The sequence below is a fragment of the Parasteatoda tepidariorum genome, chromosome 3, assembly GCF_043381705.1.
Source record: "Parasteatoda tepidariorum isolate YZ-2023 chromosome 3, CAS_Ptep_4.0, whole genome shotgun sequence".
Classification (NCBI taxonomy): domain Eukaryota; kingdom Metazoa; phylum Arthropoda; class Arachnida; order Araneae; family Theridiidae; genus Parasteatoda; species Parasteatoda tepidariorum.
Genome location: NC_092206.1, coordinates 91585621 through 91609196, shown reverse-complemented (window position 1 = coordinate 91609196; position 23576 = coordinate 91585621). Strand labels below are relative to the sequence as shown.

Sequence of the window (23576 nt, the reverse complement as noted above, 5' to 3'; positions counted from 1 at the left end):
TAATGCGTGATAACATTGCTTTCTCTATTTTATAATCAATGTATATTGCAAGCTGTGTGAGATATGAAACTTCATTGGAAACTTTGCTTCAAAATATAAAATGAAACAATTATACATTTGTCTTTCAAATAAAATAAATAAAGAATGGGTGAGCTTCTTCGATGGACGCTTCAATGGTTATGTGAGACGTTCATTTTCCATTTAAAAAAGAAAACACATTTGTGGCTTTGTGAATAAACAAATCATTAATCTTAACCTTTTCAGATTCCAATATAAGAGCTTTTTTAATAAACTGTTAATGACCATTCAATGCGAGATTTTTCGTCTTTTTTTCCCTTTTCCTTGCTATTATTATGTAAAATAATAATAAAAATAATGTTACAAAACCGTAGTTTATTTTATTTTTAATTACTTTGCAACAGAATATTTTTTTTACACTCTTCCATGTAAATACATATTCAAATTCAAATAATTAGTCTAAATAAGTCATTAGATTGAGAAACACAGATATGTCATAGCAGATATATTTGAATTAAGTGTAATATTTAATATTAAAATAATAATTACTGTAAATAAGCTATTGATTTGAGAATCACAAATGGGATGCAACTATATTTTGTTAAAGAACAAGTTAAGGATTTTATGTTGCAAAATTAACAGTCTTGTAGACAAGTCATTAGTTTGTGAATCACAAACAAGACGAATGAGTTATTTTGAAATTATTTTAATATTAATTATTGTAAGCATGTCATCAGTTTAGAATCTCAAATAGACGTAAGAGTTATTTTCAAATTATTTTAATATTAATAATTTTTAAGTAATAAGCAATGGATTCTATCATACAAAAATAAAGCTATTTGTAATCTCAACGACCACTGCAGTAAAGATTCCCTCCATGCCCTGGTCAAACTTCTTGGTTTCTCTTAATGCTCGGGGCGAACTCCTTGATTGCCTCTTCGTTTGCCGTGACCAAACTCCTAAATTGCCTTCGATGCCCGGGGTGAACTCTTTAATACGAAAATTAAGTTACTTGTAATCTTAACGACCACTTCAGTAAGGATTCCCTCGATACCCGGAACTTGATTGCCTTCGATTGCCGGAGTAAGGCCGGGCAAACTCCTCGATGCCCGGGTCAAATTCTTGATTACCTTCAATGTCCAGGGTGAACTCTTTGGTTGCCCTCGATGACAGGCGAACTCCTTGATTACCTTCGATTTCCAGAGTAAACTCCTCTATGGCCGGGGCAAACTCCTCAATGCCCCCGTTAAACTCCTTGATTGCCCTGGATGCCCGGATCAAACTTCTTGATTACCTTCAATGTCCAGGGTGAACTCTTTGGTTGCCCTCGATGGCAGGCGAACTCCTTGATTACCTTCGATTTCCAGAGTAAACTCCTCTATGGCCGGGGCAAACTCTTCGATGTCCGGGTTGAACTCCTTGATTCCCCTCTATGCCTGGGTCAAACTTCTTGGTTTCTTTTAATGCTCGGGGTGAACTCCTCGACTGCCCTCTATGCCGGGAGCAAACTCCTAAATTACTTGATTGCCTTCGATGCCAGGGGCAAATTCCTCGATTTTATGTTTCTCAAAAAAGGGGTGTAATTACTGAAATTTTTTTTATTTCTGACAATGTTGGTAAAATATTAGCCTTAGCAAAATCTTTACATTGGTGACCACGGACAACGAGCACATAACTCTTTCATTTCTTGATAGATGGCAGCACTGCACTATTTCGTTTCGTTCCATGATTCGTCCGAATCTTAAACCACGTGAAGAATCTAACTAAAGATAACATTTACGAACATAACGTTAATTTATGGTCGGTTTGACCAGAAATTTTTAATGAAAAATTTATGGGCAGACTTGTATTTTTATGGACATAATAACTTTACAGGCATAAATTTATTTTTAGGATCAGTGCCTGGAGCACTTTTTACCATTCACTGACCGTAACCTAGTCGTGAAATTTTTTAGAATTCACAGTGCAACAAAGGCCATCATCAAACTTTTTCTAAAAAATTATCGAAACGAATATTGCGTTGCTGATAAAAAGTAATTAAAGAAGCTTTTTTCCCCACATGACTTCGTTAACTGCAATCCAACTATTCGTCGTGAACTTTTAAGTGTAAATTAAATAAACGAACTACTTAAACTGTAAAAAAATTAAGAATTAACATTTTACACTTTTATTTTTATTATTAAATGTTTATGAAGGTGCATTTATTTTAGACTTTTGGTACTCCATCACAAACTATTAAAAAACAATTATTGAACATTTACTGATGGCTTTAATCACTGATTTTTGAATGGGAATTTAAGTCATTATGTGTCTTTTTTTCAGTATTCACATACATACTTTAGAAAACTTTCATACATTAACATAGATTATAATAAATGACACAACTCTTTTGAAACAGTAATTAGTCTATAAAGCAAATGGGCTTTATTTGGTTGATGTTTTAAAAATGCAAAGAGCTCTAAAGTAGTTGCAAATGATGGAATATGTTTTCGAAAACCTTCATATACGTAAACGTAAAGTGTAACTGTAGACCAAAGCTTTACAACGATTCACTAAAGTGAACTGTTTAAAATTTACAGTCTAAAACCGTAAAGTGGCCTGACGATATTGACGATAATGCATTTCATTTTCATCGAATATAAAAAGAATAAAACTTATTCTCCTGTTGCAATGGTAGAAAATTCATTAAATTGGCGCCGTTACGTAAGACAAATTTTCTTGACCCCAACGCATCGTTGCTCATGCGTATCATCGGGGTATGAAAGAAAAAATTCTCGTAAGAAACTCTACACAGTTAGTGTTTGCATCGTCAAATATTTGGAATATGTGCTGAAAAGTTCGATTTTTTAAAACGGTTCATTAATTTTAACAAATATAGAAGACGAAGGAACAGGCATTCACATACACTGTGGCCGCCATGTTTTAGCATCGCTACTTTGCAAAAATAAAAAAGTATTGCTGATTAATATTCATCTAAATTATTTATGGAATAAGAGAAATAGTTTTCTGTACGTTTCCTGTTTTGTTTAAATCTTGTATAACATGAAAAAAAAGAATTTTTTAAGGGTGAATACGCTATTTCTTTTCTTAATGTACGCTTTGTTTTAATTTTTTTTTGTTATTGCCATAAAAAGGCATATAAACTTTTTGTAAAACAATTCAAAATATTTCTTAAAAACAATTTTTTTTTAGTTTTTGATTTAACTGAAGTTAATATGCCTCACTACAAAAAATATTTAATTTTTTTTAATAAAGTAACAGTACTTAATTTTTATTAAGTTTCTCCCAGTAAATGTTTTAAAACAGTTTAAAAAATTACAAATTACAATCTGCATGTAAGATTTTAAAAAATCTTTAAAATTTGAGATTTGATCCCTTAACTTTTTTCAATTTTTCCCTCCCTTTTTTCCCATTCATTTCGTTTTTCATATATTTACCATATACTTTCATATATATTCATATATATTTACCATATACTTTCAAATATATTCATATATATTTCATATATATTCCGTATATATTTCATATGTAGTTAAAGAACATCAAATTATAAGGCGTGAAGTAGCCACAATCTAGAAAATTTATTGTTTCTAATGCTTTAGTTCTTTAGGTATGGGAACGGTCATAAATTTAAACCCTTTAATGTCAAAATCACTTCTTTTAAAATTCACAATACCTCTAGAATTATTTAAATAAATGATAAAATTTTTCAAACAATTATAAAATTTTCCGGAAAACAATTTTTACACAATTTTTTGCTTTTTATTTTGTTATTTAAAAATGGTGGATAAACTTTTGAATTATAAGTAATACCAATCTTACACAGTTTTAAACAACACGATGCATCTATACACGAAGAAATCCAAAATGTTATCAAAATCAGAATAGTTATTGTTCAACAGAAATTTAAAAATACAAATTTTGTTGTTAAAATTTCATTACTAAGAAACTTTTCCATGAGCATGTGGATTTGGCTTTTGTAAATATATATCAGATTATTCTGTTTCTTTTTTGTTCGCAAGACAACGAATTATGAAACAAAGAAAAGTGTTCAAAAACTAAAGGTTTAGAGTTTAATTTATGAAAATGTCTTAATGCAACAAAAAGAATTAAACACAGTATACTCCACAAAGATTTCAGATATATGGGATGGTAATTTATATAAAAGGAAATGCTATTTTCGAAAATGTGATTAAAAAAATGTTTCGATTATGTACAATTAAAACTTTGCAAAAGTTTATTCCATCTGCTAGGGGTCTTCGTCCTCTACTAACTATTACTTGCTGACACCTGGGAAAACTTACGCAGGAAAAATTTGTTTTTCTGTAGCACAGAAATATGCTCCTAAACTCGGTTATTTTTTATGAATTTAATAAAAGAAAATCTAAATCGTACATGTATCACAATCACGTGGCATTTTAAAGATTTCGAATACTCTTGTAATCATTTGTTAGCTAGTTTGATTGAAAAATTCGTAAATGTACAGAATAATAAAATAATTTTTGCGAACGATGTAGCTACATTCTCATAATTTGTTTAAAATTCAAACTCGTAAATGTATGAGAACTAAACATCTTTAAAGCGTAAAAATCACCTAACAACGAGCTTACACTTTTAAAACATTTTTAATAGAAAAAACTAATTAAATCTTTTCATTTTCAACCAAGTTGTGCAACTAAGGAAATATCAATAAAACAAATAAGTTTCTTAAAATTAAAGAGGTAACGAAATTGCAAACTTAAATTCGATACATTAAAATAGGTAGCATTTTAATTTTCAGTTACTCGCTTTCTATTTTAAGCTTACAATATGTCGTAAAATACTAGTCAGTTATTTTTACAAGAAACAAAAACATTGAAATAAAATAAAAAAAATAATAAATTTATGGAATTATTACTTAAATATCACGAGTGTTTAATTTTCTATTTTCTTAAGTTCGATCTTATTTTAAAAGTTTAATTAGAAAACAAAATATCTTCCGAATATTCATTTACAAATTTATTTTATTTCCGAATATTCATTTGCACTTATTACCTGCGAAAAAAATGGCCATTCTTCGATGCATCTGTAATTTGGAAATATATTTTTTAACTTGCGTAGTCAAATTATCAGTTTAGAATTAATTTTGTAATTAACCGTTATAAAAATGCATAAAGTATTCTCTTTTTAAATGGAGCAAAAAAAATGTGCTTCCTAATTATGAATCCTAAAATACAATTTCGAATTTATGGCAATAATTTTTATAAAATAGAACTTAATTGTTTATTCATTCTTATCTCAAATTTTATTAAAATTCCAAACTGTTTAATCCATTAAAAAATACAATTTTTGTTTAAAGAAGAAAATTAAATTGCTGAGAGGAATCATTAATTTTTTATTGCTTAACCGTGTTCCCTTAATCTGTGAATCAAAATTTATTTCATAATAATTTTTGCAAAGCACGATTTTTTTTCCAACTTATTTTTTAATTAGTGGAAGTAAAGAATTGGAATCTTTCCAGGGAAGTTAATTTTCTGCAATATTGTAGCACATTCTTAAAGAAATACATTCATTCTAAAAAAGAATAATAGAGGGAAAAAACTTAAATTTAGGACATTCCAAATTAATCTACTTTTTTCTTTCATTTATTAGATTTCAAAATCTAATTTTTTCAAAGATGAGTTTTAGAAGTATACGGAAAATGCTGTTTTTGCTAAGAAAATAATTATTTAAATCAATAAATAATTGTTTATTCTAATTCCCTCATTTTTTCGATAAATACAGAAGCTGAAATTTTATATTGGCTAGAATTCTTTTTTTTAATTAACATTTTTTTTCACTATTCGTTATTATAAAGAGACACCGCTAAGTACTAGGTAGATAAGATAATATAAAAGCTAAGTTACTCTGGTTTTAGATAATAAAGGCCAAATTTATGGTAATAAAACCCAAATACATCCGTATACAAAGGGTCTACTCGGGTTTTAAAAGAAAAAAGGTTTTTTGTTCTCCTCTTATGATAAAAAATAATTTGTTTTATTCAAGTTATAAGTTATGAAAGAACAAAATATTATATCGTGTTGAACACTATTGCGTATGTATGTATATTGTAACAAAAACGGATTTTTTTTTCCCGTTGATGACAAAAAACTGAAAAATGAAATAGTCATAAGTATTAAACAGCATCTACTACGTCTTTCAAATCTTAACTCAAACTATTTCCATTTAAATTCATTGTTTAATTTAATTTCTGTTCATCTTCAAACTCCCAAATTTGTGACCATTACGTATGAAAATTACCCACTATTATGCTTTTTAATTATGAAACGTCTTTGCACACTTATTGAAATTTTAATAAAATTTGAACTAAAAATAGTTTTAATCATTGTTGAACTTTTTATTACTTTTGTACTTTATCTGAATAAACATACTTTTTTTTCCAACGGATTTGGTTTTCTGACCCCCATAATATAAGGGATACCCGCCATCTGGAAAATATAGTACTCATAGATTGGTCAGAATAGCAATCCAAAGTTTTGACTCCGTAACGTTAATTTTATTTTTTGCGTATTTCGCCATTACTCTTTAAGCGAGCATCTTTTAAAACGAAGGGAATAATTTTTCACACAACTATAAAATTCGTTTTATACTGAGGGGAATTATAAATGACTATGTCAACCTTCATCTATCAATAAATACCCCAAGATCGAATCAAGTTAACATGTCTTATATGCTAGTGAATTGGTATTTAATATTTATAGTGGTAGTTAGCCACATTACTCCCCTTCCAGACTTTTATCTGGGATAGAATTCGATGAACGGATACCACTAGTTAATTCATGCTGTTTAATTTATTTATATTAATTTTGCTCATTATATTTTCTTCATTTTTTTATAGCATTTTGCTCATAATTTTTTTCTTCATTTTTTATAGCATTTCGCTCATTTTTTTTCTCAATTTTTTGTTTTATTAACCGGGAGACTTTATTTACTTCACCGGATTTTTTTTTCTGAGCAGTAAATTTTTAAGTAAATCAACTGTTTTAATGTGGAACATCCATCAATGTTGGCAAGTTCATATAAAGCCCGCAGGTCACCAATGAGGGGAATTATAAATGACTATGTCAACCTTCATCTATCAAAAAGTACCTTTTGATAGATGATGGTTGACATAGTCGATAATCAAATCCCCCTCAATGGTGACCCGTGTATAGTGGTAGTATAGTGACTTTGTACAGTGGTAGTTACACCACAATACAAAGATAATCTCATACAAAAGATAACTTTGAATAAATACTTATTAATTTTTATTATTTTATTTAATAACGGCCGAGAAATTCTAAATTGCAAGGTATAAATTTTTTTTCATCATTTTAAAGCATGTAATTTTGCATTTATTTTCACTTTCATTTAACATTTTATTACATTTAATTTAACATTTTAATTTAACATTTTATTTTCTAATTCTTTGGTATTGATTTCTATGAATATTTTTCCTGCGAGTCACTTGAAATATGAAGATAACTGAATTCAAGAGTCATGCTTAGTTTATTATCTATATTTTTCAAGTCAAAATCACATTTTTCATACATAATATAATTATTAAAAAAACAAAAATTTAGGTTATAAAGTATTACAACCATTTTTTTTTAAATATGAATCTTTTGAGAACTTCCTATAGATGCGACGACCTGCAAAAATTGCCGTTCTCTACACATTTACGTCAGCTCTGCAATTTGCAAATTTACTGCAAATGCAGATTTATCAAAAAATTGCATCGAAGTGATAATACACTATTATTTAATAGTCTTTTGGAAACACATTTAATGATATGCAATGAATCCACCAGGAGCGAACACTCTCCGTTCCACGGTAAAATAGTTGTTGAGGGAGGGGGTCGTTCTTAGGGGTTGCCCTCATTGACATCAAAATTGTTTTCGAAGGTACATAATTTTTCGCAAACGATTTTAATTTTAGTGTCATATTTTTGGTGCGGAAATGTAACTTCTGTTGACGTCATGAAAAACCGGATCGATGATTAAAATTTTTGCATCCATAAAATTGATACTAACAGATATAATTATGTGTAAAAATAAATGTACCAATTATGAACGATAGATATATTTTAAATAAATAAACAATTATGTTTTTTGTTTAAGTTTGCGTTCCATTTTATATCATGAAAATGTGTTTGCTGTAAAAGATGAGAAGAAGTTTGTTTAAGATGTTTGTTTTTTCTAAAATTACTTTTGTTTTCCAATTTAACTTTCAACTCTATAAGTAGATTATTTATTTTAAGAAGTACATTGATAGCATCGTCTTGTTACACTCTTACTACATGAGGTTGTATCGCCAAAAAGAGCTCTCTAAATAAGAGTCTCACACTAATATTTTGAATGTATTTTATCTTCTTATTTGTTTTATTCAATTTTTTGTTTTTATATTTTTTCGTGTTTGGTGCAGACGTTTGTCTGGTCGCTGAGAGAGGGTTAAACGGTCACTCCCGAAGGCTTTCTTTAACACAAAGCAGATGAAAAAATTCCGTGCTTCCCTAAAGTGGTCGTAAATAGAGGTGGCCGCTACATAGAGGTGGTCTTTCCTGGATGTATCATTGTATTACTATCGCAGGCGAAACTCCTTTCAACTCGATTATGCTACTGTAATTGTTTATTTCGCATTTTTCCTTAATTGCTTTGCACACACTATTTAACTCATTGCTGCAGCCAATGAGGCTATTGATCAAAACAATCTATATTTTTGTTTGTTAAAAAAACTCGTATAAAAACAATCACAAACCGCATGCTTGTAGACTCCACAAAAATCACATCACATTGTAGGTGTACACCACGCGCAGAACATAAAATCTTTTGATTTTAGAAATGAATAATTTTGGGTGAGGAATTCACTTAACACTGATCCAAACGATACATGAGTACAATACGCAGCATTATTTACAACGATATAAAACGTTTATAACTATGATTGTTTTTAATGAGCCTAGGTGACTCACGGATGGAGCGTTCGCCTTCCAATGAGGTAAACCGGGTTCAAATCCCAGTGATGGCTGAACGACGCGAATTCCGCACCCGGCTTTCACCGACCACAGTGCTGACGTGAAATACCCTCAGTGGTAAAGGGATCATGGTCAGAGTCCCGTTGCCATCAGGCTAACGGTGCTAGGTTTTCGTAGTTTCCCTCTCCGTGAAATGCAAATGCGGGTAAGTTCCAACAAAAAGTCCTCCACGAAGGCAAATTTCCCCCAAATACTTGATCCATTGTCTTCTGGATTGGCTTCAAAATAACAAGGCTACGGAGTTGAACATTAGTAGTCGTAAACCCAAAAACTGGGATGGCTGTTCAACGACCGTTATAAAATAAAAATAAGACTGTTTTCGAAATAGGTATTATATTTAGCAATACATATAGTCGAGTTTTGAAACTTCAGGAGTTAAGTAATTGATTAAAATAATTTTTTTAGTTTGTAAATTAATTTTTGAAAATAAACTATAAATAATTTATAGATATTGTAATGTGTTATTTGATACTAGAGTAATATTTATTGATAAACTTAATATATTTATGATTTGTTATTTATCTATCATTATAACAATTAGATTGCATTTCGTTAATTAGAACAATAATATTAGTTTGCAGCTTTCTACTCATTATATTAATATTAGTTTTAAAGTAACGTATTATTAGAGTAATAAAAGTATGCAATTTATTTAATACTTTAGTAGTGTTAGGTTGCAAATTAAATATTATGAGATTGTTAGTTTGTAATTTATTTAATTTTTTTGATAATAACATTTTGCAAATTTGTTTTTTTGTTTTTTTGCAGTTATAAGTTTAAAATATATAGACAATCTTAAAAGAAAAAAGAGTTTGTAAGTTTGAAAATTTAATCATAACATATTCGTTATAGAAAATGCCGATGCAAGTGGATTTATTTTTTTAGCATAAAGGGATGATAACTTTAAAAAAAGAACTGGGCTGCCACTGACTCTTTAGAAGAAGAAAAACTAAAAATAAATAAATAAATAAAAAATTGAAAGACAACCGAAGAAATAAGAGCGAAATATGAGTTATGAGTAGAAACATAAATACACAATCCGTACCCTTCCCCCAGTGACGTCACCCACTGCACAACCTTATTTATTCTCTCTTCTTCAGCCATCACTGAAAATTATTTTTTATCGTCTGACCGTTTTAGAAACTCGATGTCGACCCTCGCTGTTGGAGCTTCACAATAAAAGAACTCTGGAGGTAAAAAAAGAAAACAAAAAAGAAGGTAAGAACAGAAGAAGGAAAAAAGTCGAGTAAGAGTCATGTGACAACCCACACCAATAGCCGATCTTTCTCTACTGCAGAACTTCAAGCAAGTTTTGGCAACAACTTAGATGCGAGATGAACCCGGAAACGAAAACATTCGTTCTTCTACCTCTCTTCCCATGATGACGGTTACAGGCAAGCTAATTTTATTCCTTTTCCGATAATTCTACACCGGTTTTGACATTTGGGTGTCGAATTCTTGTCGAACTTGTTCGAATTGGGAGCACCAGTAGCAAACGATAAAAAAGAAGCATATTTTGCCCAAAACTTTCTCTGGTTTTCAAATATAAACAAACCACTGAATGAAAAAAAAACATTTTTGAATTTTACCATTTGTTTCTGTTTGATTGTTGTTAATCCCTTTTCGAGAAATTGCTGATGCGAAACTAAGCATCAAGGTCATTATGCAAGTTTTCTATTGAAATTAGATCAAATCTGACTTTGGAGGCTGCTCCTACGAGAATCGAATTTGGTCAGTAGTTCGAGAGCAAAAGAGGTAGTCAAAGTTAAAAAGAAGAAGAAAACTGTTTTTAGTCAAAGGCATGTTTTTGATTCAAAGTTGTGCATATTGCTGAGAATGGCTTCATCAAAAATCACCAGAGAAAAATTGAAGAGAAGCGGCTCCTTTCAAAACAAAGAACCACCCCCACCCCCTACAGGAGACGAAAATCAAATGCCTGATTTAAAACTGGAAGATTTCGAACTGCTCAAAACTATTGGTAAGTCTTTATATATTCTTCATTCAATTGTGTAGCCTAAACCACATTTCACCTTATCTTTTTATTAACATTCATACTTTTACTATATTCATATTCCTTACCTTTCATACTTATCCACATTTTTGTTCATATTCATACATTTATATGCCTTTATTCATTTTATTTTTGTCACACAGTGATCCATACTCTTTGCCATCCCACATTTTCATACTTTTACCTTTGTCCATATTCATATCTTAACTTTTATTTACACTATTTATTCAGGGCCTGATTATAGCCTAGGCCCAATAGGCATGGGTCTAGGGCCCACAATTTCTGAGGGGCCTCAAAAATTAGCAAAAAGTCCAATGAAAGGTGTGCTAGCTTTGTGTTGGTTTAAGTACTAAATAAAAACTAATTACAGCTTACAATAAAAAATAATTCAGCTAATCAGTGACTTTTAGCAAGAATCACTGATTTCAATTGCTTGTGGTCATCAAACTATGTTTATTTTGACATAACATTGTTTTGGTGTTTTATATTTTGCTTTAATTTATAGATACGTAAACTTTATCTTAGAAAAATAATCTTCAATTTTCTGCTTTCAAAATTTCTTAGAATGTTTCTCTTAAATCAGGCAGTTCAATAGATTCTTTTTCATTATTAGGACTACTCTTCTGTAATTTAATTTCAAAATATTTTGTAAGGGGTCCTTGGGCCTGAATTTGTCTTGATCGGATTTATTCACATCTATTCCTTTTCATATTGCTTATACGTTTTCTTTATCGTTATTCAAAATCTTTTTTCATACTCCTTACCTTTTTCATTTCATACATTCACTTTACCTTTGTTCATATTTCTTCCCTTAGTTCAGTTTATACTTTATATACGGTTTATAATATACCGTTCTCTCATAAACCTTACCTTTGTGTATAGTTATATTTATTTGCATTTATTCATATTCGTTACTTTTAATCCTGTTTATACTTTTAAACTTACATTGGTATATTCATATCTTTACCCCAAGATTTATTTATGGTCTTAAATCTTTATTTATAATCCTTACTTTCCAACTTTAGTCTCACTGTTGTTTATATCCATGCATTTACCTTATCTTACTCTTTCCCTACATTAATTTATGTTACTTTTGCCATGTATTTGTTTATATTCCTAACATTTTTCTTTACTTATATTCATATTTTTGCTTCACTTTTATTCATATCTTTTATTCATATTTTTACTTCTCTTTTAATCATATCTTTACTTTTATTCATATTTTTACTTTACCTTTTTTCATATTTTTACCTTTATTTTAAATTTCTCATATTCCTTACATTTACCTCCATATTCTTTATCTGTTATACTGATTTATACTTTTGTCTGTTCCTTTTTTTTTCATATTCATCCTCACGACTTGATCTTTTTTAATCTCCGCACATATCCTTAATTTATCTATTTTGCTTTTGTACATCCTACTCATTATCTTTTTAACATATTCATACTTTTACTGTATTTGTATTCATAAAAAAGGAACATTCATATTCCTTTTTTTTACTTTTTTACTTAATATATATATAATTTCAACACTTGGTTCAAGTGTTGAAATTTTTGTATTCCTGGAGAACTTTTTGATGGAATTTTCGTTATATGGGATAGGAAAACCATGAATATCAACCATAGTTAACCTAACGGCAAAGGGATTATAACCCATATAATCCATTCGCAAAACCCATACTCCATCTACTACCACTGAGAGGTTTTAAGTCAGCACTGTAGTCGGTGCTAGTCGAAAGCAGAATTCGAATCGCCATCATTGGGATTCAAGCCTGGGTCACTACCAACGGCAACAGAATGACTAAATAGGAAAAATGGCAATAAAAAAAATTTGTTAATCACCATTTTCTTGTTGCCAAAAATGTATAAAAACTCAATGATGCGAAACACGTGTTTTCAATTTATCACATAATTTACCACACATTATTTACCACACATTATATACCGTAATCATTCAAAAACGTTCAGGTTATTTAACGTGGGTTCAGAGGTTACAAAAGATTTCATTCGAGTTAAAGTTAATTTAATGTACTATAGTTAATTTAATGCGGCTATAGCTTTTTTTGCTGTATCATTTGTGTTTCATTCACGTTATTTAGCTTTATTCGTAAATAACACAATGTAAACATTATCTTCATTCGCATACTTATTCACAGATTCCTTATTTTCATTGCTTCTCACATTCATACATTTACCTTCACTTTATTCACAGTATTTAGCTCTATTAAATTTACGTTTTTTCATGTTTCTTACCTTTGTTCCTTACCTTCAGGGGTCTGCCCAAGCCAAATTTACTACCGTTTAGCGGTACCTTCACAAATTCAACTTTAGGAAAAACGATAGTTTCACGAAATACTGTTTCAAAAAATTTTATTTTTGTATCCTGTAAGAAACGATAAATTCATATTTTTGTGTTGATTTTTTAATATTCACAAATTACGTCTAAATTTTCACAAAGTAGATACCTCTTAAAAAAAATCAAACAGACCCCTGACTTTTGTTTTTCATGTTCCTTACATTTTTGGTAATCAGATATATATAAAAAAAATTTCACACTTTACGAAATGAGAGATTAATATTTATTATACATCACGAAAAAAACATTGATAAATACATCACCACACTACAAATAAAACTCTGTGTACCAACATAGTGTAAATTTACTGCACGATATTTAGTGTAGCACGTCTTTTGTTCTTAACTGGATTCCAAACCTTATAATTCCTCCGGTCATTTTAAATTAAGTTGTATTGAAGATAATAGATTCTGACTAATTCCTTCAAGATATTGAATAGATCTCTAAGCATGTTGATGATGAATGTAACCTTGGAGACAAACTTGTTTCAGTTGAAATTTATTCAAAACTTTAAATAGTTTATTTTTTTTTATTCATTTCATTGATGAGGTGTCACGACAGGTGGAGACATTACTAATAATTTATTAAAAAAATATGTACAAGACGAATTTTTCATATGAAATTTAGAGTTCTGAATTTCATGCATTCTTCAATACCAAAACCAACCTATCACAATGCTTATCTATTATTTTTTATTTATTTTTTAATTTATAACCGCCTTTGAACTGCTGACCCAATTACGACTATCAATGTTCAATTCCGAAGACTTCTAATTTTGAACCCAATCCAGAAGTGGTCCAAATTTTTAGCTCTCTATGCGAACTATTGGGACCCTGTTTTCCGAATTGAAGCGTCAAAATCCGAATCCGTCAAAAAATATATATATATATTTTTTGAAATAATAATAAATAAATAAAAACACGCACATGCGTATGATTAGAGAAAGTACGTTTTCGTATCTGATTTCGTTTGTTCTAATTAATTAGTGTACTTAAGGTAGGCACGTCACACCATTAAGATTTAGTATGAGAAAATCCGATCACAGGATCAAAATTTATTCCGTTATTTTTCCATACAATCATTTCGACGCCTTATTACAGGCATTTATAGGCTACCGCAAATATGCACTGTACTAAAAAATTCAATGTTGAATAGAATTTTTTGAAAGTTAATAAGAAAAAATACTTCCTGATTATTCGCATTTACTTAGATTTCAAAAAAGAAAATCCATTATCTGAAATGCCTTTTTAAAACACAATACAGAAAGAAATGGACAATCCAGTTTTAAAAGCATCTATGGGCAGAGGGGTAATAAAGTTATCAGCGGTCTAAAATTCATTTTTGTCAGTTATTAGCTTTTTTTCCTTCTTTTTTTTTATAGAACAATAAAAAAAATCTTCGTGTACTGTTCGTAGCATTTTCTAAGATGAAGTTTATCAAAACACCTTTCTTTTATGTATACCGGTGGAAAAAAAGGAAAAAAAGCGTGTTCATAAACTATGTTTTAAGTGACAGATCCGAATTAAGAAAGTTCGTCTTAACACTTTTAAAAGGAAAAACTGGAGAAGGAAAAAAAAAGCACCGTTCTGCATATTATCTAGTTCTTTTTAAGCGAGTGAAGTTATTTCTTTTGAGAGAAATAAAACTCTTGAAAGAGAAAGAGAAAAAAAATATCAATTAATTTCATCGCAATTTTTTAAGATATAACTAAAAAAGAAACCGAATACCGTTCTTAGCTTATTTGTGGAAAGAAAAAAACCATAAAACTATAACATATTTATAAAACATATTTATCACTTAGTGATGAAATGAAGGCGTACAGTAAGCAAAAAAAAATAAACGGACCACCCTGAATAACTTTTGATCTAATGATAGGATATTCACGCAGTAGAACTCAATCTTAATGCCTCGAGAGGGTGACCTAAAATATGCCAATTAATAAGTGTAGACGATATTTTAAGTTACGAAATCAGAAACAAAATCGTATTTTCTCTGAATAAATATACCTTTTTTTCGATGGATTCAGATTTCTGACCCCCAAAATATAAGGGGCCACAAAATATAATACAATCTGGAAAATATATGGTCTCAATACTTCGGTCAGGAGTGCCCTTAATATCAATTTTACTTAAATTTAAAAATTTGAATTGTAAGGTATACAAATTTTTAAATCATTTAAAAGAATATAATTTTGTATGGTGAAATACACAATTTGAGCAAAATCGGTTAAATAGTTCCTGAAAAATTAAATGCTGAAAAAGTCAGATGTTTGAAGTTCGATTTCTCTGGAACTATTCAAACGATTTTGCTAAAATTGTGTATTTTGCTGTGTAAAATTGTGTTCTTTAAAATGATGTAAACATTTTTATACCATACAATTCAAAATTTTTTCGACCTTTATTAAATAAAATAATAAATATTTAATAAAAGTTATTTTTTGTATAGAATTATCTTTGGATAAACGGATTCTACAATTAAGAGCAAAAGATTTTCAATTCGCTTAAAAATTTCTCGAGATATAGCGATATCTGCAAAAAGCTAAATTAACATTAAGGAAGTCCAAACTTTGGAGCGCTCTCCTAACCGAGCTATTGGAACCATGTATTTCCTAGATTGCGGCTGCCTCCTATATTTCGGTACTCAGAAATCTAAATTCGTCAAAAAAAAGTTATTCAGAGAAAGTACTCTTTCGAGACTCAAAATATCGTCTGTACTAATTAATTAGCATATTTGATGTCATCCCTTTGAACCAAGATTAAGTCCTAAAACATGAAGATCCGATCATAAGATCAAAAGATACTCTGGGTGGTCCTTTTTCTGGAGCACTGTACATGGTGATTATTCGTTATTCTAATTAGAATAACGATTCTAATTTTAATAAATCGTAATTCTTTGTAATTTTTTTTTATCAAGTTTGAATGGTTTTTCAAATTTGTTTAATTTCTTTTTAAAGTAAAAGCCATACGTCTTTTTTATAATAATTATATAGCTTGCATTTTTTTTAAACTTCCTGAATTGTTTTTCAGTTTTAAAATGAATTGAAATTTCATTATATGCGATAATTCTGATTTGATTATTTCATTAATTATTCAAATTTCATTAATTACTCAAAATTAAATTAATTATCTTCCAATTTATAAATTTTAAAAATGCAAGGTAATTTATTAGGTTTTTTTTAATAAGAAATGAATACTTCCCAATTTGTTTTCAAAATGTAACGAAATTATTCCACCTTTGTGTTGTAAGGCTATTCAATTTAAATTATAAATGTTTCAGATCCTTTTATTCAGCTAGGAAACTCCGTTTCCTGTTCGATTCGCTCACTAACTCCCGTAACTGCTCCTCAATCTTCATCGGTTCCCTTAGATACTTATTACCCAGATAAGATGGGCCGTGTTGTGGGAAAAAATTCCTGTTCTTGCGAAAATTTTCTTCCCTCTCAGAATCAGCTTTCACGGACAAAAAAATTCCTGTCCGTGCAGAAAATTTTCTTACTTCTCAGAATCAGCTTTCATGGGCAAAAATTCCTGTCCGTAAGGGAAATTTTCTTTCGTCTCAGAATCAGCTTTCATGGACAAAAAATTCCTGTCCGTGCTGAGAATTTTCTTTCTTGAGAATTTTCTCAGAATCAGCTTTCATGGACAGAAAATTCCTGTTCGTGCAGAAAATTTTCTTACTTCTCAGAATCAGCTTTCATGGGCAAAAATTCCTGTCCGTATGGGAAATTTTCTTTCCTCTCAGAATCAGCTTCATGGACAAAAAATTCTTGTCCGTGCGGAAAATTTTCTTTCGTCTCAGAATCAGCTTTCATGGACAAAAAATTTCTGTCCGTGCGGAAAATTTTCTTTCTTCTCAGAATCAGCTTTCATGATCTTTTTAAAAAAAATTTTTATTAAAAGTCGATGGAAGAGGATCATTTTATTAATAAAACTTATAAAAGCACATTTTATTAGTATGCTAATCGTAACGAAATGAAAGGATAGCTGGATTTGAAAAATAATCAAAAATATAGTTTACATTGGAAATGGTTTTTATCTCTCTTCAGATTCTTAAAAGTCACATTGGAATTCTTAAAAATTTCGATGTGCACGTTAAGACTTATACCTGACAACATCTCATATTTTTCTTATTCTTTATTCATTTATTTTTTGATTACTTTTAACATCAAGTCAACCACGTGCTGATAAAATGAAGCTATAAAATTTTTACAACAAAGAATAAATAATTATAATTTGAAAGTTAACCAAAAAAATACTTAAAAATGCAATATCTTTTCTATGAAATTGGAATTACGAAAAAAAAAAACTTGCGTGAAGTTTACAATTCAAAATTGTCCCATCAGCATGTTAAATTTCTACGCTGTTTCATTTTAGTGGACAGTAGATCGACTAGCAGGATTTTTTTTACTACATGCATAACAATTAATAATTCTCAAAATAATTATTGAAAAGCTTCGAACTGCGTGTATATTTTTCTACACACTTTCCTAATTTGAAGTATCTAAAAGTGTCATAGATTTTGAGCAACGAAACGAAATTTAACGTAAAGCAAAATATAGGAAAAATATCACAAAAAAAGCTTTAAAATTGTAATAAATTTCAAAACAATTAGAATTTCAAGAAAAAAACTCTTGGTTAAGTTCTTAAACAAATATAAGAATATGACCCTCTCAGCACGCAAAATATCAACTCTACAGCTGTAGAGCGACTCGTATAGTATTTTTTCCAACAAGTTTTAACAGTGAATAATTCTCGAACTATTTTTTTCCATCGTGATTCTTATGTATTTTTTTACACTCCCTAGTGACGACCCCCTAGCAAAACGAAATGCAAAGTCTTACACCCGGTGGTGGTCCTTACGATTTTATAATATAGAGAGAGATACTTTGTGTTTTTTAGCATAACAATTTCTTTTTCTCTTGGGAAACGTATACTACATTAATTTTTATTGTATTTAGTATTAACTTTCGCTTTACACAAATTTCTAATATTATTCCTGTGAATGTCAGTTCTTGAGCAGCGTACAGAAAAGTTGCTGTTGTGAGAGTATAGCTTTTATTTTCACTTTAACGAGTGACTAGTTGGTAATGTGCAGAATATATAGGTAATTTACAGATTACCTAGGTTATTTGTGATATGAAACAATTTTTTGACACAGCTTTTTTGGGTGAAGGGCTACTTGCACAGAAGGTAGATTAACAAAGGGCCGCACTCATATTTAGTCATGTTAGCCGCAAATGTGATAATTTCTATATAAACATGAATGTTCTAAGCACTAAATAGATTTATCAGTAAACTTAATAACATATTTACAGAAAATTAAGTACTTTTAATTATTTAAATTTATTTAAACCGAAGAAAACTGATACTTTTTTTTAAAAATTTTAAGTGCACAAACTTTATTTAACAAGTAAACGTCACTTAAGATATACTGAGGATATTTTACGTCAGCTCGGTGGTCGGTGTTAGCCGGAAGCAGAATTCACATCATCACTGGGATTTTCAACTGGGTGACTTCATTAGAAGGCAAGTGCTCTATCCCATGAGACTGGATTAAGCATTTTATTTAATCCAGAAGACAAGGGAATTCCTGGATCAAGTATTGGGAGAATTGTTGCCTTCCTGGAGGACTTTTGGATGGAACTAACCGGCATTTGCATTACATGGGGAGGAAAATCGCGAAAACCTCGCATGGTTAGCCTGATGACAAGGGGACTCTAACCCATGATCCGTCTACCACTGAGGATATTTTAAGTTAGCACTGTGGTCGGTGCGAGTCGGGTGCTGATTCGTATCGACCAGCCATAGCTGGGCTTCGAACCCAATTCACTTCATTATAAGGCGAACGCTCTATCCCCTGAACCAGCATGGCTCAGGTTATGACATGTTTTATATGCCTGCCTTCATTGGACATGATGTGGAGCAGACTAATATCGAAATTCTGCATAACCCGCTGAAGTGTCGGAACATCGATGCTGCCGAACATCGATACCTTCTGAAGGGCAATTTTCATCTCAGCAGTGGTCTTGCGATTATTTCTGAGTCATTGTCTTTAATGTAGTCCCACGAAAATGATTCACATGTGTTTATATCCGGAGAATATGGCGGCCAAGTTGGTTCCATTATTATGGGCTCTGGTTACCCCAGAGCCAAAATGTGGTCCTCAAAGTGCTCCATAACATCAAACACTCTCTTGTTCCGATGGGATCGAGCTCCGTTTTGATTGAACTACATTTTGTCGAAATCAGGAGCACTTTGGATAATAGGAATGAAATCATTTAAAACCTTTACGTATCATTCACTAGTCATGGTACCGTGAACAAATATCACACTGATTATTCCGTAACTGGACATTGTACACCCACACAGTTGCCCGTTGAGGGTGGTGTAAGACTTCTCGATCGCGAAAGGCGGATCCCCCATTTGCTTATTAACGAATCTATTCAAATGAAAGTTGCCTTCGACACTAAACTAAATCATATTCACATCGAATTCCTGTTCGTTAATTCTCTCAACAATAATGTTGGCGAAACACAAACGCTGCTCTATGGTCATGGCGCTTGCTGGCTGTTGGATTTGAAGTTTGTTTGGGAAAAGATGCAGGTCTTCAAAAACAGTATGCCGCAGGCTCTCTCGGTTGATTCCCATCTGTTGTGCAGCTAGGCTGATCGATTTCCTTGGACTGGTTTGAAACACAGCACGCGTCTTCTCGATGCTTTCAGGCGATTTCACACTTGTTTGTCAACCGACATTGTCAACACTTTTATCACAAACACTACCGGTTCTCTCAAGCTTTCAAACCAAATTCTTGATTTTTAACACACTTGTTGTCTTCAACTTGTACTCTGTTGCAAACTTCAATTGAGCGGCGATCTTGCTGTTATTGCTCGCATACTAAGCCTTCACAAGCGATAGGCACACTGTATCGGGACATTTTCACTTGTAAATGGTCGACAACAATTTGCGTGTGCATGCGCATACTAATTCCCGTCATACCATGCAGCCAAACACGAAATTTGAACTTCAACAGCAAACCATTCATACGTTATGACGGTTTTATTTCATATAGATCAATAATTGTCATTAAAAAAACACGCATTTATTTTTTCCTCACGCTGTTAGAAATTTCTCTGTAAAAATGATAAAATAGCTATTTATTTAATTGTTATTTTACCACATTCAAATAAAACAGTCCATGTCAAATCACCATAAAAACGATGATATTCGAACTGCTAAAGTGTGAGAAAAAACGCTTATTAATTATTTTTACCTAATACTCTTGTGGTGTAATTAACATACTAGGTTCAAGTACCAAAGTTAGTGACAAGGTGAACCTGTAAACTGTATGTTCACTGTATTCTCTGTAATCGTCTTCCTGAAGTATAACGAACTGAACTGAATTTCAATAGAGTGAAATGTGTATATACCATTGTAAAATTTTGTTCCTTCTCTCTTTCACGCTTTGCTTTGCGTCAATTCTTTTGTTCTACGTGTTTGATTATAATCCTGGATGTTTTTAATTTTATTTTATTTTATTTTATTAAAATTATGTTAACAATTCGCATTTCTCCTTTTTTATCTTCGATGATTGACCCATCTAAAATGCAGAATTTAATGCGCACAACCTATCTCGTTAAACTCTTTAACAACCAAAATTTTATCTGCTCCAACTTGGCCCACCTTATGAAACCATTTTGTTCTCTGCACCAGGGTACTTATTTTTACTAATCAATCCCGTGATCGTTTGAACAGTGGTTGTTGTTGTAGTTGTAGTTCATTTACGTCGCACTAGAGCTGCACAATGGGCTATTGGCGACGGTCTGGGAAACATCCCTGAGAATGATCGAAGACATGCCATCACAATTTTGATCCTCTGCAGAGGGGATGGCACCCCCGCTTCTGTAGCCCGACGACCTGCACGCGAAGTCGAGCACTTTACGGTAGAACAGTTTAACGAGGACCAATGCCGCACACCCTCGGTCCCTACGCAGACTGATCCAAGTGGTCACCCACCCGCACACTGACAGCATCCAATGATGCTTGACTTCGGTGATCTGCTGGGAACCGTGTCTTAACGATCAGTCCACTGCGGGACGAACAGAGGTTGTAATCCCAGCTTTGATACCGCAATATTTCTTCCATTCCTTTAATGCATGAGGAGTTTTCAATGCCCAGCGCATCTTCAATCTGATACCTTGGTCTATTAGAATACGAAACAATAATTCACGTATTAATGGAGCAACACCCACAGAGCTTGAAAGTCCGTTTAACGTTTTACTTCTAAGGTTTAGAAATTATGCTAGTTGTAAATGGTTGCAAAACCATATAGTTTTGCATTCACGGTTGCTTAACCTAGCCAGTTGTTAACGGTTTCAAAACCGTAAAGGGAAAGACATGTTCCTAACCATAAACTTTATGCTTAATCGGATGAACTGAGAGCTGCCGGTTATTTAACCATAATTTCAAAATAAAATATCTGACAGTGCAAAGGAAAACAAAAATAAAACTTACAAGTTACGTTTAGAAACTAGGGTACATTTTTTCTTACCTATTCTATGTTCGGAAGTGAAAAAAAAATTATGTCTACGTGTTTAGAGTTAATGAGAATGATGCTTCATTAAGATAAAAAGTTCTTTCAACCCAATTTTTTACACAGCAAGACAAAGAACAACTAATCTCTGTTTTCTCTTGGTTTAAGTGACGAAACAAATTTCCCTCTTTTCAAATGTTAATACAACCTGATGTAATGAATTCGAAGTGAGGTTTTATTGTAACAGCGACAAATAACTGAAGCAAATTTTTTATTGGATAATAAACTAATGATAAATTTTAAACAATAAATGAGTTTTTAACACATTATTTCAAATAGTTGACTTGTTGTGTTTTATTGATATTTCTGAAAGAATACATTTTGACTGTCTATTTTGAATTAATTCTCTTCTTTCTTTTTTTTTAATTTTTAACACTAGATTGCCTAAGGAAGTCATTTTGACTGCTTTTAATTTCAATTAGTAAAAAAATGATATATATAATGACACAATTTTTGAGAATTTTGTACAGCATGTAATTTTTTACTTTTTAATATTTACTAAAAACTTGTTATATAACTGTAAATAATATAAAAAATATTAAAAATTAATTTTATACAAATTTGTTTGCACATTATTTATTCTTTTACAATCCAGTCATTTTGACTGCTTTTGGGCAATATGGGTTCAGTCTTTCTAGTGTTAAATAAATTTAAACCTTAAGCCACTATTCCTAATTTAATGAATATGTTAACTGTTTAAAAATATTAAATTGAAAAAAAGCTGTAAATAATAATTAGAAATAAAATATTTCATTGTAAAAAAACAATGGAAATACACTAAATTAAACTCAGTGACGCGACAGCCCAAAGACGGCCAAAGTCTACTGCGCCCATCCCAGCTTTCTTGACCTTGGGCTTTGGGGTGCAGGAGCCGATGTTCCGATTGAGTGGTCAGCTGAACGCGAAACCTCTAGTGTTTTAATCCCCAAATATACTTGGTACTCATTTTACCGACCCACTAAAGGGATGAAAGACTGAGTTAATTTTGCCCGGTCCGAGGATCGAACCCTCAAATCTCGAATCTAATTTTAAATTCACGTGAATACGAATCATAACAGTGACTTTTAAATAACGTGTATACGAAATGGGATATTTGATATAAAATCGTTAAAATACGATGCACAAGGCACGGTCTTAAATCGTGTAAGTAGAAATCGCGATGTTTGGTTTTAAATCATGGAATGTAATTTTAAGCCGCGTTTGCATTGGTAGAAAAAAGTGTAAAAACGAATTTTTTTTCCCTCACAAATTCGTAAAAATCACACTTTTTCTTGAAGAGGTGGCTTTTTTTTTTTTTTTTAAATTTTTAGTAACTTAAAAACTTTTTCGCTATGATGACAAATTTAGGGATGGTGAAAGGTGTTCGTATATATTATACCACTCTGCTTCCAAATATATATATATATATTTTACTTTGCACTTATTTACAGTTAATTAGATCTAAGAGAAACAGTAATAGAAATTTCTTTAATATACCAAACCAATTATTGATAAAAAAAAACATTTATATGAATAAAAAAAATTTCACTCTACTTTTTTTTTTTTTTTTT

At 30.9% G+C, this 23576-nt stretch overlaps 1 protein-coding gene across 2 annotated transcripts in view; it reads left to right on the top strand.

Moving 5' to 3' along the window:
• Positions 1–10395: 10395 nt before the first annotated feature.
• The window catches only part of LOC107451496 (Protein kinase, cAMP-dependent, catalytic subunit 3), a 72018-nt gene continuing 58837 nt past the window's right edge, over positions 10396–23576 (top strand). For both annotated transcript variants that reach the window (XM_043049042.2, XM_043049041.2), the window contains exon 1: positions 10396–11048. In XM_043049042.2, the coding sequence (XP_042904976.1) occupies positions 10907–11048 (142 nt within the window). In that variant the 5' untranslated portion in view covers positions 10396–10906. The remainder of the gene's footprint in view (positions 11049–23576) is intronic.